The sequence below is a fragment of the Thunnus albacares genome, chromosome 2 (assembly GCF_914725855.1).
Source record: "Thunnus albacares chromosome 2, fThuAlb1.1, whole genome shotgun sequence".
In the NCBI taxonomy this organism is placed as follows: domain Eukaryota; kingdom Metazoa; phylum Chordata; class Actinopteri; order Scombriformes; family Scombridae; genus Thunnus; species Thunnus albacares.
This window is the reverse complement of record NC_058107.1, coordinates 17,324,470-17,340,904: the sequence shown is the minus strand read 5'-3', so window position 1 is coordinate 17,340,904 and position 16,435 is coordinate 17,324,470. Positions and strand designations below refer to the sequence as shown.

The following is a 16,435-nucleotide window of genomic DNA, read 5'->3' as shown; positions in this document are numbered from 1 at the left end:
GTGTTTCATGTGTCTTCAGCGCAATGCGCACGCTGAAAATAGTTTTTTTTTTTCCTCTCTCTCTCTCTCTTTTTTTTTCCAAGTGCCATTTTTCTAAGTAGGGTATAGAGGTGCTGAGAAAAGTTACACTAACTCCACTGTTGGAAGTGGGTTTTCACTTCTAAAAATATGTCAGAATCACCGTTTGCTTCAGTCGGGTGATTTTTAAGGTTCTAACCAACGATTTCGACTTAATTAAACAGAGAAAATCGCCCCTGTTGCCCAACTAAAACAGCATAAATCAACATGTCACTGCAAGGTTACTGCTTACACGTAGAAAGCAAGTGATCCGGAACACAAATTATACTCAAAACATATCGCTGAAAGATAGACAAGGGACTAAACGTGAGTATTACCATGATTGATAATCGACACATGCTGTGCTCATTCACATCAGGTTTTTATTTTAATCCCAAATATGAACCACATACCTCACATGTTTGGGAGGTCATGTGCTCGAACAATTAATAAAACATTATAATACAATGTCAGATTTGACCGTGCAGCCCTGCATTACAGTATAATACCATTGTCACAAGCCATGAGTATTAACTTAGTAAATCATGAGTCACTTCATTATTAATGAAAATAACTCAAGAGACAAACTTCTCCATGCTACAAAAAGTGAATTCCAACAAGTGTAAAGTCATTTTTGGAGGTTTAGAGCTGCATCTTTTTGCCACACATGCTCGATTTGACTATTATTAATCAGTCTGTATTAATCAAACAGACGCCCGGGACTCAGCATGGAGACGTGCAGGCTCATTGTTCTTGAGCATAAAGATGTCCATTCATTTATTCGTTTTGATCGCTGAATAATTTTAATATTGCTGGCAGATGTTGATCAGCTGTATGTGGTCCTATAGCCCGACGTCCAGAAACACAACAGTCGTGTGTTCACAGGAGGCGTTTTGAGCAGAGCCCCCCCTAGAAAAGTGAATCAACCTCTAAGCCCATACAATGTATTATTGACTATATGCTGTGGTTATAACCCTGATGTGATTACACACAATCAATAATAAACAGACCCTCAACCATTTATAAAACTCTGGATCCGTTTGCATCGTTTTGAATGCTCTAAAACGCGTTCTTGTAGTCATGTGTTGTTTTATTGTGGGGGTGGGAGGGGGCGCTTGCACTCATGACCTCAGTGTTTTCCCAACTGAGTGTGCTCCTTGTCGGTTTCAGCTGTATTAAACCTTTATTTCGTGGGGCTTGTAATGTCCGACTGTTTCTGAGTAAAAAGAGCATCAGTTATTGATCATGATAGATTTGGCAAAAAACTGTTATGTGCTTTCTATCCCTAGAAATATTTAACCAATAAGACTGTTTGACAAAAACTATCATACAAAGAAAATTCAGACAGGACTATCAGTCAGAAATCTTGTATTTGTGTATAACTCAATTTAGATTAAAACAGAAAATGTCTGATTGAATCTTAAAAATTCTGAGATCAGAAATGATCTTAGAAAGCAAGAAAAAGGCAAAGAGAAGCATGAGATTATAATGGCTGTGTGTGAGACGGCTGTTTATTAAAATAGACTACAGTGCGCGAGTGCATCCAATATCTGAAAGACACGTTTAATAATGACGTAATTATGTAATTCTTTACCTCTTCAACAAGTTAATAGATAATAGGGACGTGTATCTTTTCCCTGTTGGAATAAGAAAAAAGCTAGAACACGCCAAAGAATAGCAAATGAAAAATATATTACTTGGCTCATGTAAAATGATCAATTATCATGAACTTCATGCATCCATAGAAGGATTCAGCTAAATGCTATTATGCAGTGTAAATTTACAAAGCTGTTTAATGTGCAGTTTTTTTTCCTGGAATAAGTGAACATGGCCTATATTTCTACATCATTTATTTTACATCAATTTTCATTGCAATCACTTTTCATCAATAATGCTGCTTTGATAAAACAACTTCCTCACTGCAGCCTTTTTATGACATATAATGTCTCCTGCCGGCTGCAGGAGATTTTGCGCAAATCTTTAATATTTGCTACTGGCCGTATAAGTGGCTGAACTGGCACTTGGAAAAACTGTGTAAAAAATGGGAAAACTGTTGGTCTCCTTGATCAGCCTTTTAATCCGGTGACACTATCGCTGAGACAAACAGCCTGCTATCGATCTTTTCATTATGTGTTCAAACAACAAATAGCCTTGCAGGTGAGGTGCACGGGACGTGCAAAAAAAAAAAAGAAAAAAAAAAGAAAAAAAAAAAGTCCCATACCCGCTACAACCAGCCTGCAAAAACATTACCACTATCTGATGCACAAATCAGTGAGGGCAGCTGGAAACGGAGAAACCAGTCTCGATAATCGCTGATAATGTGGAGAAAAGATGTGAATGTCCACTAGTTAAAAAGTTGAGACTGACACAGCCGGGTCGGCTGCAGGGTTTGAAGTTAACGGTCATGTGAGTGACACGGAGAATTTAGCTTTGCGGTTATAGAGCCATGCGTGTGTAGCGTAGGAGAAGTAAAAAATAGAGTACTTGCCTTATCGGTCCCGTGTTTTAGTCAAGGTAGAAAGCTGCTCCTCTACCGCTACCCGCCGTCGCTGCTGCTTCTTCTTTTAATGTCCTGCTGTCCACTTTCTCCCTTTTCTCTCGCCGTTTCCCAGCTTTCTATTAGAGCCTCTACCCTGCTCCCATTCGCTGTCCCTCTCACTCTCCTCTCCTCTTCTCCTGCGGAGCCCCTTTCCAATCTGTGGAGTTAAATCTTAATGATACACTTACAGAAAAAATCTTTGTCCGATTTAATCTTATTGGTTTCACCTTTTCAAAGAGCTGGAGACATGGCCGGGGAGTTTCAGTGGAGTGTCCGAGACAGAGACGGGAGAGAGAGCTCTCTTGTTGAATACTTAAAAAACAACCCATCCCTCCTATGCGTTTCCAAAGGGGGCACTTGCATATTTACGCTCCATTATATCTGCTAATATCTCTGTGTGCTTAAAGATCTATGTAGCGACTTATATTTATTTATATTAAAAAGTAATTTAATGTATTATGATGGCTTATTCCTTTCCAACATGGTGTGTTGCCATGTTTTTGGAGATTATTTACGCACATCATTTTGACTTTGTGTTTCCATCACAATCCAATGCAATAAAAATTCTGATGTACTTTTGTGACTGTTTTTAGTTTGTTGTAGTGTAACTTCTATTTTTGTTGTTCTTTTTAAGTTTTTTTTCCTCTCCGTTATATAACCGTAAAGTCAAAAGATTGTTCTTTTCAGAGAGTCAAAAAAGACAAGAGAAAATAGCCCGCATCACGAGGGCTTATTTGATTTTTAAAAATAAACTTTCTAGTTTTAAAAATGCATGTTTGATGACTTGTGCATGCATTAATATGAGGTTGTAATTGTACAATGTACGCTAGATGGCAGCGCGATCCAGACATTTTTGAGTTGGAGAGGTAGAAAGCCAGCAGAAACCCTCATACAAAAAAGCCGGAATCCCCATGCAAATTCCCAGCAACTTCACATGATTCTGAATTACTGTCATTATTAAGACATAATGTGACACCAGCTCAGTGATTGTGGAGACTATAGGACCTCGGTAATTAGAGCATATTGCTTATTGCTCCGTCTAGTTTTAGATATTTTCGGCCGTTGGCGCGGCATCCCATTTGTATAACACACTGTCTTTTATGCATCATTCTTCTCATTGGCATTTTCTTCCATTTATAAGCTCGTTTAAACTAAATTGTAAGTTTTAATCAGCGAGACTGTACCGATTACAGACGAGGATGTACCGCAATGCGCATGCCAAACACAAAACAACGTGTGGAAATGTAAATCCGCTCCAAACCAATAATGATATCAGTTAATTTTATAATAAAGATAGTAGTCCAAGATAAACCATTTTGAAACTTTGGGGAATTTCTGAGCCAGAGTCCCCCTTTCCCCGCTGCGCACAGATTTTGGTTTATTTGTCGTGCGTAAAAGCTTTGTCCCCCCTTGCCTTTACCCCGCTTTTTCTGCTATTCTATCCAGGGTTTCTTCCTCTTTTTGGTGACAATAGACGGCCCATACTAATCAGGTTTCAAAGTAAATAGCAGCGCGGGGCGAGCTCAATGTAAATTGTGCCTGTCAGAACCCCCCAGCCCCTCCAGTCGTAGATGGCAACACTGCAAAAAATATCCGTCCTCAGACATCAGTGAGTCCGGTAGTGAATGTGGAAATCTTGAATTTACCTAACAGGAGACTGGATCGTCCGTCGGACCGAGATGCTTCCACTTGTTTCCATATACCGCACGACCCATTACTGTACATTTTATTACATCGACTTAATTTCTGTAGGAATCTCCCTGTATACTCTAATATGTTTCAATATACTGAAATATTAAAAACTGCGATTAGAAACAAGTGGAATTCTATAAACTGCATTGGCATTTTTCTCTTATGCATTTTCAGAAAAAAAAAACATTTTAAGATTTGAACATGAGAGCCAATGTCTTATTGGAATGGACATTTTTTGCAGTGAGTGAACGGAGGGGGACTCTAACCAATGGAGAGAAAGAGAGGGCTTGGCTATAACCTTAGCCTCCCATTTTCTCTCTCTCCCTATCCCCCCCTCCCCTCCTCTCCTCCTCCTCTGTGCAGGGCTCTGGCCAGTCAGTCGCCTTTGATTATCAGTCTCCAGCAGCCCCTCTCTTGGCTCCTTGACATGAGCACCATATAAGGCGCAGCGATCTCCATAGAAACGTGTCAGTTTCAATAGTAGTGTCAAAGTTCACTATATACAGACATTCGCGCAGATCCCCCGTTTCGGAAACATTGCTCTGCTGGTCCTCCCGTTTAAGCGCATTCATTTTTGGGTCTCTCCTTCTTCTTGCATATTCTATTAGTTGTTGGTGTTTTTCCTCTTCTTTTTTTTAACCTTTTCTCTGCGTATCTCCATTCCTCCTGCTGGAGAGAGGTGAAACTATACATGGGCACTTCATTCGGCGACGCGGTTTTCTTTCGCTGCTGGGCGAGATGATGAGGTTTATTTAAGAATATAGATGTAAAAATCCAGCTCTTCAGTTTTTCCTCCCCTCCTATACGGCGAAGACGGGAGTGTAAAGGAGCAAGAGGAAGAAAAGAGAAAGGAATTTATCTCCGCAGCACTTTGGATCGCGTGTCTTTCCAGCAAAAGGTTTTTATACTCGTTCCTGCGTCCATGTGAATCGTTCCTGCCTTTCCTTTGTGGCTATTTTATATCAAACTGCAATTTGTTACGACTGGACTCGGGTTTTCCTACAAGATTAGGGATTCCTGAATGGCTGACTGCAATTTACCTTGGAACTGGCCTCCCGATACTTGCATATCCTGATCGGGTGCCTATTCAATCGCCCTCCTATATTTTGAATGTATTGATCGCGTTGTACTCCCCTTCTTACCCCATATGAGATTGCGTGCTCCGATTTGACTTTGCACTGCCCCGTCTTTTGAGAGCTCATTTTTCCTCCTCTGCGCTTCATAAACACCGGCGATCATTTCGCTTTATAGCACTTTCAGGGGCCGAGATATGGCAATGGTAGTTAGCGTCTGGCGAGATCCGCAGGAAGACGTGGCCGGAGGACCTCCGAGCGGCCCCAACCCAGCAGCGCAGCCGGCGAGGGAGCAGCAGCAGGCGGCGTCGGCGGCGCCGCACACTCCGCAGACCCCCAGCCAGCCGGGACCCCCGTCCACACCGGGGACCGCTGGGGACAAGGGGAGTCAAAATTCTGGACAGAGTCAGCAGCATATTGAATGTGTGGTTTGCGGAGACAAATCGAGCGGCAAACACTATGGCCAGTTCACCTGCGAGGGATGCAAAAGTTTCTTCAAGAGGAGTGTACGGAGGAACTTAACATACTCATGTCGTGCCAATAGGAACTGTCCCATTGACCAGCACCACCGAAATCAGTGCCAATACTGCCGGCTGAAGAAATGTTTAAAAGTGGGAATGCGGCGGGAAGGTGAATATATATTTTTAAAGCCATCTCATGATTACGCATCCTATAGCACACGAACAGGGCTGCCATGTTGCATTAAGGTCACAGACTATATGGCTTGGCATACTGCAGTCTCCATCCATGTTTTTGAGGGATGTTTGCATGAATGATTAGTCTTTCTGTCTATGTTAGAGAGGGGTAAAAGGCCAGTGCAGCCACAGCAGCTATGCTTGTGAATGCAGGTCTCCTGAACAAAGCGGCTCGTCAGGCTGACCCTTTTATTTTGTTTTCGTTGCAGTCTAAAACTGTACAACGACCAAGCAAAGGCAGCAGGTCCAGCAGGCCCAATTTACGTATAGGTTTTGGAGCATAAGAAGAGTTGTCTGTATCTGTGTGTGCTTGTCTGTGTGTATACATACACATAGACAGGCTCACACACATATGTGTGTGTTTGTATGTGTGTGTGAGAGTGTGTGTGTGTGAGAGTGTGTGTGTGTGTGTGTGTGTACAGTGTGCAAGGCTAATAGTCCCTTCCATAAGTATGTGCAGCGTACTAATTCATAATTTTACAGTAGGGTTTAAAATCTGTGTGAATGTGAAATGAACACACTACAAACCCACGTCTCCCTCTGGCTCCATATGCTGACTAGACAGCTCAGACACTGAATAATGCCGCTGAAGTTGTTCATGGCTCATTGTTGTGCCTGGTGCATTACAGGCCATCTAACTTTCCTTCCAATGTCAGGTGTTTTATTTCAATTTATGCAAACATCCCTCGTTTAATATCTGCTATTTACAGTACACACTGCAAGCTCACGTATAATGTTCCCTGGGTAACATTAATATTTTATTATTAATATTAAACAGTGGCTGAATTCCTTTTATTTCCGGCTGACCTTTTGATATTGCTAAAATGTGTAAATGTCATTATATTTAACATTAATTATCAGTCACATTTGTAATATGTTTGACCACAATTAATAATTATTAATATAAACAAAACCCCACATAAATATAATAGTAAAGTAATATAAGTAGGCTGCTGCATGCAATGTGCAATTACGCCTATAAATACTGATAATGGTGAATGTGATAAAATTTACTTTTTGATCAGAGAAAATGTGTGTGTATGCTGTGTAAAAGTGATTATTTTTGATTTTACACTCAGCTCATGTAGCCTGCATCCCTAAATACAAAAGCAAGCAGTATGAAGGTTGAGGGACAGTACATCTGTTTTGATGAGATTTTTATATTGCCGATGAAATAATTTGCTGTGGAATATTATAATAGTCTGCTAAACAGCACACACGAGTCAATATGTTTTGAAAAGCGTGTGTGCCGTTTTCCAGAGCAAAAACACACTAGCTGTAGCTTGCTTGACGCTTTTACCACTCGTGAACAATGTTTATCAGTCCTGGATGCACATTTCCTCTTTTTCTCTTTCTTTTTGTCAGCGGTTCAGCGAGGACGAATGCCTCCAACCCAGCCCAACCCAGGCCAGTACGCGCTGACGAACGGGGACCCTCTGAATGGCCATTGCTATCTGTCCGGATACATCTCGTTATTGCTGCGGGCCGAGCCTTACCCGACGTCCCGGTACGGGAGCCAGTGCATGCAGCCCAACAATATCATGGGCATCGAGAACATCTGCGAGCTGGCAGCTCGATTGCTCTTCAGCGCCGTGGAGTGGGCGAGAAACATCCCTTTCTTTCCCGACCTGCAGATCACCGACCAGGTGTCCCTTCTCAGGCTGACATGGAGCGAGTTGTTTGTGCTTAATGCGGCCCAGTGCTCCATGCCTCTGCATGTGGCCCCTCTGCTCGCCGCGGCGGGCCTCCACGCCTCCCCGATGTCCGCGGACCGCGTCGTGGCTTTCATGGATCACATCCGGATCTTCCAGGAGCAAGTGGAGAAGCTTAAGACCCTGCATGTAGACTCGGCAGAGTACAGCTGCCTCAAGGCCATCGTGCTTTTTACATCAGGTGGGTGTCCAACATGTCACATAGGAACATGTCTCTAATCAAATGAGGCCTAGTTGTAGTCATGTTATTGGGAGCGAGGCTCGCAGGGTGAAGCAGTGTGGCATCAAGAATATGGCTGTCAAGTATAGTCTGGTCACAAATCTGAGTTTACGAGATGTTTGTGTTGTCGATGGAATAGCTATTTTGTCAACAGCTTGCTACATATCCACTTACATGCATTCCCATGTCAGTTGTAGCCGCAGCATAAGACGTGTAAACAAATCCAGATTGAGAGAGCGCATCAAGTTTTTAAGTGTAATAAGCTTCCGCAGTTCAGTGCTTTAAAATATGAGATAATTGAGGTCACCATACATGTATATATTTAATAATTGTCAGTTAAAAACTTTTTTTGAACACGTTTTAGCCGAGACTGAGATTGTAGGATCGCGTCCATAAATTTTAGAACAGGTGTCAAATAATTGAGCGTAAAGATAAAATAGTCTATCACTGGGAGATATATGACAGCTGACGCATTTATGAGTGTTGGTGCATGCTTTTATCCTTGTTTTGCGTGCACAAACACATGTCTTGGGGGGCAGGAAATAATCCTTAGCAGACTGAGATCAAAAAAGCTGATGGAAGTTGACTCATATGTCAGTGCATTGCTTCTGTAGGACACAGAGCAGCACTTCTGTATGGATTGTTTGTAGATTAATCTTAGCTGACCTATTAATTTTCTTACTTATTGAGGATAGTTTCTCTTGTCGCACATGCTTTGAAAAGTCATCAGCAGCAATTTTCAAAAGTAACCTACATTGTTGATAGCTTAATTGATGGCTGACTGGGGCAAGGTCCTAAAGGTCCTCATTTACTCTCGGTGCGTAATTTAGATGCTATTTTGGAGTTGGTTGTGTACGCTTGGTGCCATTAGGCCTGTTATGTCAAGGGAGTCTGTTGATGGGAAGGAATAGGAAAGTTTAAACTCACATACAGGCCGCAAACTACTTCTGAACTTACCTCAAAGTTTCTACCTCAATGTCTCATAAATTGACCCATTACAAAATTCTGCAACAATGTTGTACAGATTCTATAATTGGTCACGTTTATGATAAAATATTCAGTATTACTGTGGTTTTCAGATTTGGATTTATATTTCAATAATTCTCACTTTCAATGTCCCTAGAAAGCGTCATAACTCCATTTTATACTGAGAGTGATACACTTACACTTGTAGCATATTTGAATAATTATTGTTTATTATTTATTTAGCGTCACAGGGATTTACAAATGCATACATACATTACCTTACTGTTTATATATTATATAATATTATATTATAGTATAATACATTATATTATATTATCGCTAAATTCTGCCATACAATATTTTAATGTCACATAGTGTGTATTAAGTCATAATAAGCTTTATTGAATTGGGATCTAAATTATCTAAACTCTGAGTGTTCAGCAAACTTGTATTCCAAGCTACTAAAACCACCTCCAACATTCAGTTTTCCTTTTTCTGGCGGATACAACATTCCCACATAGGTTTTCCTACTGTTGGAGGACTTTCTAGTTTTTTTTTATATTTTTAGTTGCAGGAGCCATAATGACTACTTTTCACTTTTGGGGTTTGGCAACAAGGCTAATTTGACACGCCAAATGTTGAAGGCATACTGAGAGGTAAATGTATGTTTTAAAACGAATAAATACGTATTTTGACTCAGTTGCCGCACTACAGTAATGTGACTGCTTGTGAGATTCGCTTTATTTACTAATAGCCTGCACATGCTGTAATGTAATCGTGTGCACTGACATATTTGACCATATTTTTTTCCTATTGCACGACGTTGCAGTAATTCACCCCAGATCACCCAGAGAAACTTCATACACACATTAACATCCTCCATGTTTTCTAACAGATCATTTAGGTGGCTTGATAGGCTACAACTGGTGTTGGCTATAACAAGTCATGTGGCACTTTGCCAAGACCAGCGTGGATTGTTTGCCTTTAATAACATCAGTCTTGTCAGTATTTGATGCATAAATAATAGTGGCCAGGCTAATCATTGTCTTACATTAACTCCTTATTCTATTCGCATGTGCACATTGCAGTATGTGTCTTTACTAACCGACCACAGAAATAGTCGTTTGCGAATCTGGAAGCTATCTGCTCCCATGTCCCAGTCTATTGAGGTAGTGGGGTGCAGGGCTGCAAGCAGGCCTTATGGAGGACTATGGCGTTTCTTTGACCAGCTTTCTCTTGACGCATAGCCTACATTCAACTGCACCCTATTCCCTGCAATGCGTTAAACTCCACAAATCGCTCTATTGCAACATTTAGGTCAACTATTATACTTTACCAGATTTTTTTTTCCTAATTTAATAAATTTCAAACTTATTGGCAGCTTTAGATTTTAAAAGGGACAGTCAGCGTTAATACAAAGGGATTTGCATACATGGGGCTTTGACCGGCCGGACTAAGGTCACAGTAAATCACCCCGAGATCTCAGCGTTGCCCCCGGGTTCATAAGGTTATTGTGTCTGGCCATAGTGAGTTATAGCACTGAGAAATCGCGAATAGGCTTAAAAGCCTTCGTCCGGTGTTTAATGTATTAGTGCTTGAGAACTGAAGCTATCTTTCTTGTGTAGTTTCTACAAAAGCACTGTTCAATACAGAATCTTTTAAAGACAGCCTAGACTCCATGTGGGACCATATACGCCAGCGGTTATGCTGCTTGCGTTTACAGCAGTTTATAAGCAGTAGAACAGGCATGCTTGGGTTGTGTGAAAGACAATTTTCTTTATAACAGGCTAAAACATCGTAAGACACCAACAAGGCTTGTGCTTTTGTCTACAGGGAAGCGTCACTGCACAAGGCTGCATAATCCACCAGTCAGCACCAAAACACATGTTCCGCCTGCGTCGCTGCACTGGCTCATTTTCTGACATTTTATGTCGTTTCTGCGTGACTATTGACTTCACCTCCCCTAATAAATTTGATTGCTTCCAGCGGCCTGTCCTATAGGCTCCATCAAAAAACAGGCCAAGAGTGGTCTATGGAGAGAAGAGCGGCGAAATGACTTAACAGCTTACTGCAGAGTAATTAGGTCACATTACATCCAGTGTAATTTCAGATTCATCAGTGCCGTTTGTGTTTCCTTATACTTGAATCCCCATAGTCCAGACATCAAGAGCAGCGGCCTTTAGGCCTATACCTTATACCCCACCTTTCGCCTTTACCCCATTCTCCCATCCATTCTTACTCTGCACGCGTGTAACACCGATTTTCATGACATTTAACTCTAATATTCTTGTTGATTGTTGTAGGAGCAGGCAGAGATATCCTCCACTGAGTTGTGCACCCCCTTCTCCAGCAGCAAGCCCCTTGTTTATTCTGTATGACAGTCCCACTCGCTCAGTGTGATGTAGCATGTTTGGGCAGTGTGTTTGTTCATTCCACTTTGTCAATAACACGTAAAGGGTGATGTTGAATGATAATCAGAGTGCTTTTGCAGGACGTAAATTGGGTTTGGCAAGATGTGCACTTGCCAAAGCTAAGCCCACGTGAGGCTAAAATTGATCATGTGATTTAATATTTTGTACAGAAAATATGAAGCGAATTTGTCAGCAGTGTAAATTGAATTCTTTACCATTAGAAGTATTTATAACGATAATGTAAAATTTGTATTTAATGTCATTGTCTGTGCTCCTCTGCAAGGCTTGGTGACCTGGGAGGCAAATTTATTTAGATAATGTAATATTTATTACGTATTTAAGTGTTAATTGTTTCACTTGATCGAAATGCGAAAGTTTAAAAGCAAATTATATCAGATTCAGAGACATTTCCACAGCATGTTGTACCTCAGGGTTTAGAGATGTTGCCAATCTAACCACAGTTATTTTGGTGTGTGTTTCGCAGACGCTTGCGGCCTCTCGGACGCTGCTCACATCGAGAGCCTACAGGAGAAATCCCAATGCGCCCTGGAGGAGTATGTGAGGAGCCAGTACCCGAACCAGCCCAGCCGCTTTGGGAAGCTCCTGCTGCGGCTGCCCTCTCTGCGCACCGTCTCCTCGTCGGTAATCGAGCAGCTGTTCTTCGTCCGCTTGGTAGGTAAAACTCCTATTGAAACCCTCATCAGGGATATGCTATTATCCGGGAGCAGCTTCAACTGGCCTTACATGTCCATCCAATGATCCTTATATGAAAGTGGAAAAAAGAGAGGAAAAAAAGGACCAAAATTCAGCACCCCTCACCCCATCCTCCTTCAAGAAGACTATATATAGGACCTTTTCTGAGAAACTTGGAAGACATTACTTTTTTTCTGTCTTCTGGGACTGAGATGGAATACATTATGTACAGAAAAATATTGGAACTGGACTTTACACCTGTGTAAATCCACCCTCATCTTCAAGAACAATACTCTTCATTTTGTAAAATACTAGTCTTTATTTTCCTTTTTTGTAAAAAATACAAATAAAATGAAAAACATCATATGCGCAGTAAGAAAAAAAGAATCAAGACTTAGCGGGAAAATAATGTTTCCAAGCAATTATAAGAATTGTCCTGTGTCTATGTACCTCTCTGTTTTGTATTTTTTCTGGTTCTAAACCAGGGTTTCTGTGATTCTATACTAATAATTTTTTGATATAACCTTTTGCTTCTTATAATGAGTGCGATATATGTTGTCGAAGCTATGTTCTCCAAGAATTAAAATTGAAGTGAGAATTTAAAAACAGAAAAATAAAGAAATTTAGACAAATAAGAAACAGTCTAATCGCTATGACAATATCACCACTGATGGTTGAACTTTTTTCCCAATTGATACGATGGACCTGCAACAGCAGCAAACTGACCTCCAGGACATTTTTACTGAGAGGACGTCTGGGGCGCCTTTTCCCCGGGCCATGAGTGCGTGTGGAGTCGATCATCAGTCAAAGAGGAGAGACATGAAAATCAAAAGCACTTTTAATATATCATTTCAAATACATTTTGTTTGTTTCGTCTTGAAAATTTTCATTGTTTCTTGAATTTTATTGGTTGTTGCCTTCAATTTGCTTACTCCATGATGCAGCTTTTTGCAGAAGGGTCGGTTGATGAAGTTGTGTGATGGTGACTGTACTATTAAAAAAAGAAATAGGCAACGATGTCTCATTCTCAAGCCTTTTCCTGGAAGCAAATGTCAAGATTCTCGGGCTTATTTTAAACCATCTGAGGGAATCTGTTGCCTGTGCGCTCATTGGTTTCTATATAAGAAAAGTGCAGCCTGCAGTCAGCCAGTCAGTATCCTGCACTGCCTTAAACTGAAACATATAATTCTGAATACACTGTTTGCCTCCATTACACGTACCAGTGAAAACGAGGTGATACACGGGATTACGTGTGGTAATTACACAATGGGTGCATACCTTACATTTTAACAGACCCACTGACATAACTGGCTGTGTGCACACAAAGGAGGGGAGACTGTACGTGAGGAACTACAGCAGTGAGCTCTCTGCCAGCCTGTGAGCGCATTAATGTTTAATATTTTTCCCAGACAGCAAGGAAAGCCTGCGCACCACACAGAGCCACCTCTATCCTACCTCCTGTGGCTTAATCAAGGTGATTCTCCACAAACCAAACAATATTCCCCCTCTCTGTCGTTTTTAAAAACTCTGCCTTGATAGTGCATGCCTCAATATTGATGTGGGCGTCATTTGGCAAAAGGGTTAGGCCCCGCTGCAAAGCTGCTGTGATATGCGTGATCAATCTGGAAAATGTATTTTACAGCATGTAAGCCAGTCGATAGGAACACCGAGTGTGATGCATTGTGTGGGAATAGAGAAGAGGAAGGAGAGGGAGGGAGAGAAAGAAAGAAAGGGAGAGAGGGGGGAGAGAGACTATGGGAGACAAATGAGAAGGGAAACGTGTGTGTGTAAGTAAATGTGTGTCTGTGTGTGTGTGTGTGTGTGTGTGTGTGTGTGTGTGTGTGTGTGTGTGTGTGTGTGTGTGTGTGTGTGATGTAGAGAGAGGGAGACAGAAAGAGATGCTGCCTTGGTTTTGCCTGGTACATTCAGAATGTAATGAGTGTATCGATAAGTCCTCCATGTGTTAGATGGATAGAAGACTTCCTGTCTTTGCATTGGTCTGTCTCTGTGTGTGCGCACCCTCTTTTTTTGTCTCCATATTCTCCACAAATGACACAGGAAGCCAAGTTATGGACCTGGATCTACCCTCGCAGTCATTACTGCATTACACTCACATCTAGAGTGATAAAATGTGATAAATTGGAAGGCGTTATGAGGAAGAAAATGGGGTTTTGGTGTGACAATTATTAAATTTTCCTGTTAGCCCCCCTCTTCATCATCAGAAGTGTTGCTTGTGTGCCATATTGCCCACATCTTCAGCTGCTGACTGGCAGTGATGAGGGACAGGAGGACGAGAGCTGAACTGAATGTAGCACGTTGCAATGTCTGAATTTGATATCGCCATATTTGTTATCTCCCTTATAGGATTGGGGGAGGGGTATTTGTGCCAGTGGTTTATTTGTTTGTGTACCCTGTCTTATTCTAAGGCTACAATATTAAGGTATTCATTAGTTCGCGCTCATGCTGGAATGATGCTGTAGGTTGTGCTTAAGGTTGTCCTCAGATGCCTCTCACAAGAATACAGTTTTTTATTCTCATGATTAATGTGTGTTCAGGCATATTGGACCTATTAGCTCCCAATCGACCTGTCTGTAGCACTGGGTCAGTTGTCAGAAGCTTTGTTGTTGCTTAGGCTACTGTACAAACATAAATGTGATATTTCTTCAGGTTGGATCGTTATTTACTTGGTGTGGATATGATTCTCCCGGAGCTTTAGGTCAGGTGAAAGTTGCAGACTAATGAGCTGATGGGGACATTTCCTTTTCTGCTTTACACTGGAGGCAGAATATGCTGAATTAAACCAAAAGTTAACAAAAGACACACATAACCAATAACTTCCTAAACGCAGCATTAAAAACAGATAATTACTGGAGTACTGGAATTATTCAGCGCGTTTGTCCTAAAGTGGTGTTTTTTTTAATAACCCAGAGGATCGTTTCGTGGACGGCGAGGAAGACTCCGTGTGAGAATAAATGTTTGTTTTTCAGAGGGAATGAATATGGCTTCACCATGGCCATCACAACAGTCCAGGTCGTTTTTGTTTCATGTAGCTCTGGACTAAATTGTTTGCTGGGTTATTAAACGCAGCTTTCAGCTGGTTGTCTCCACATAATGTATTCTAAATCCCTCTAGAGTCACTATCTTTTATCCTCTTGCTGAGAGCATTCTGTTATACAATTGTTACACTACAGGCTATATAAAGCAATAGTTCAAAAACAGATGAAATTGTGGCATGTGTTCCTAATTAACGTTTCTGTATAGGCAATACAAGCAAAACACAAGAGGACTCAAGGAAAAGTGGTATTTTCTATTTAGTCTGTGGACCATTTTTGACTCTCCTTGCTTTGACAGAAGCTCAAATTGGTTTATCATGCAACACTTCAAATATTGAAATAACAAGCTTCAAATATCAGCTATATTTTCAATATTTTTCAACCAGAGGCTCGTCATGAAATTTCTTATCCTGACGTCTAATGTGATGACAACATTATTAGTACTTATATTTAATTAAATAAAAGGGGAAGAGAAAAAAAACTGCAAGGAGAAATGTAAGTGCACTGTCAGATTGGACTATAACTGCGGTGGGTAAATGAGATGGATATGTGGTACACTATAGGCCCCATTTGTGTCTCTGTAATTTCGGAAACTCCGGTTACCAAAGTGTTACTACGAAATGAGTTAAATAACCATTTACCTTTGTCTGGTTTCATTCATCAAACCACAAGTGGAGGACTCCTAACACGGGGGGCTATTTGTTTGCTTTACACAAGCAGCTGGGTGCGATTTCACGTTTGAGATATCTGTCTGAAAGCGAAACATTTATTATCCTAAGTTGTCAGCGAACCTATTTCTCCAAAACCCTCAATGCAAGCCAGTGGTTTTATGCAGCAGTGGAAATGTCCTATTGGCGTTACACGTCACTTCATTTCACTTATAGTTGCTTGGTTTTCTCGGTCACATTTGACAAATACTGTTGTTTGAGACAATAACAATTTCCAAGTAGCGGCTGCGTGTATGAATGGGGGGCCCTCTGAAGTAGGCCTGTGACACGGCTTATTTCTTATATTGTCTTGTGCGTAAAAATGATGACAACACAGGACAACAAGTGCTTCGCCGTGTCCACCACGCACCTCATCCACAGCGAGGGTGTAAAATGGCTGGGAACGGCACAGTGAGGACAAATGTCCAAAATTAAATAGATTCCCGTGAGATGTTTTGCGCTATATCTCAGCAAACAGCCCGGGTTTCTTTGTGTATTGACTGTACACAGTCAATGGAGAGAGACTTGTCCTCTGATTACACTGTGCTGTTCTGAGATCTGTCCGCGGACCTCATAGGCAACCTTTAAGCCATGGATCATATCCAGCCCTACGGGGT

General features: G+C 41.3%; 1 protein-coding gene across 2 annotated transcripts; it reads left to right on the top strand.

The window, feature by feature from the left end:
* Positions 1 to 4,660: 4,660 nt before the first annotated feature.
* Positions 4,661 to 13,075, top strand: nr2f1a (nuclear receptor subfamily 2, group F, member 1a). 2 transcript variants are annotated; one of them, XM_044369324.1, is made up of 3 exons: positions 4,661 to 5,991; positions 7,425 to 7,949; positions 11,850 to 13,075. In XM_044369324.1, the coding sequence occupies exons 1-3, from the start codon at positions 5,559 to 5,561 to the stop codon at positions 12,122 to 12,124; spliced, it is 1,233 nt and encodes a 410-aa protein (XP_044225259.1). In that variant the 5' UTR covers positions 4,661 to 5,558; the 3' UTR covers positions 12,125 to 13,075. The 2 variants fall into 2 exon arrangements, with proteins under 2 accessions (XP_044225259.1, XP_044225251.1); XM_044369316.1 differs by having other exon boundaries at positions 4,662 to 5,991; positions 7,422 to 7,949.
* Positions 13,076 to 16,435: the final 3,360 nt, after the last annotated feature.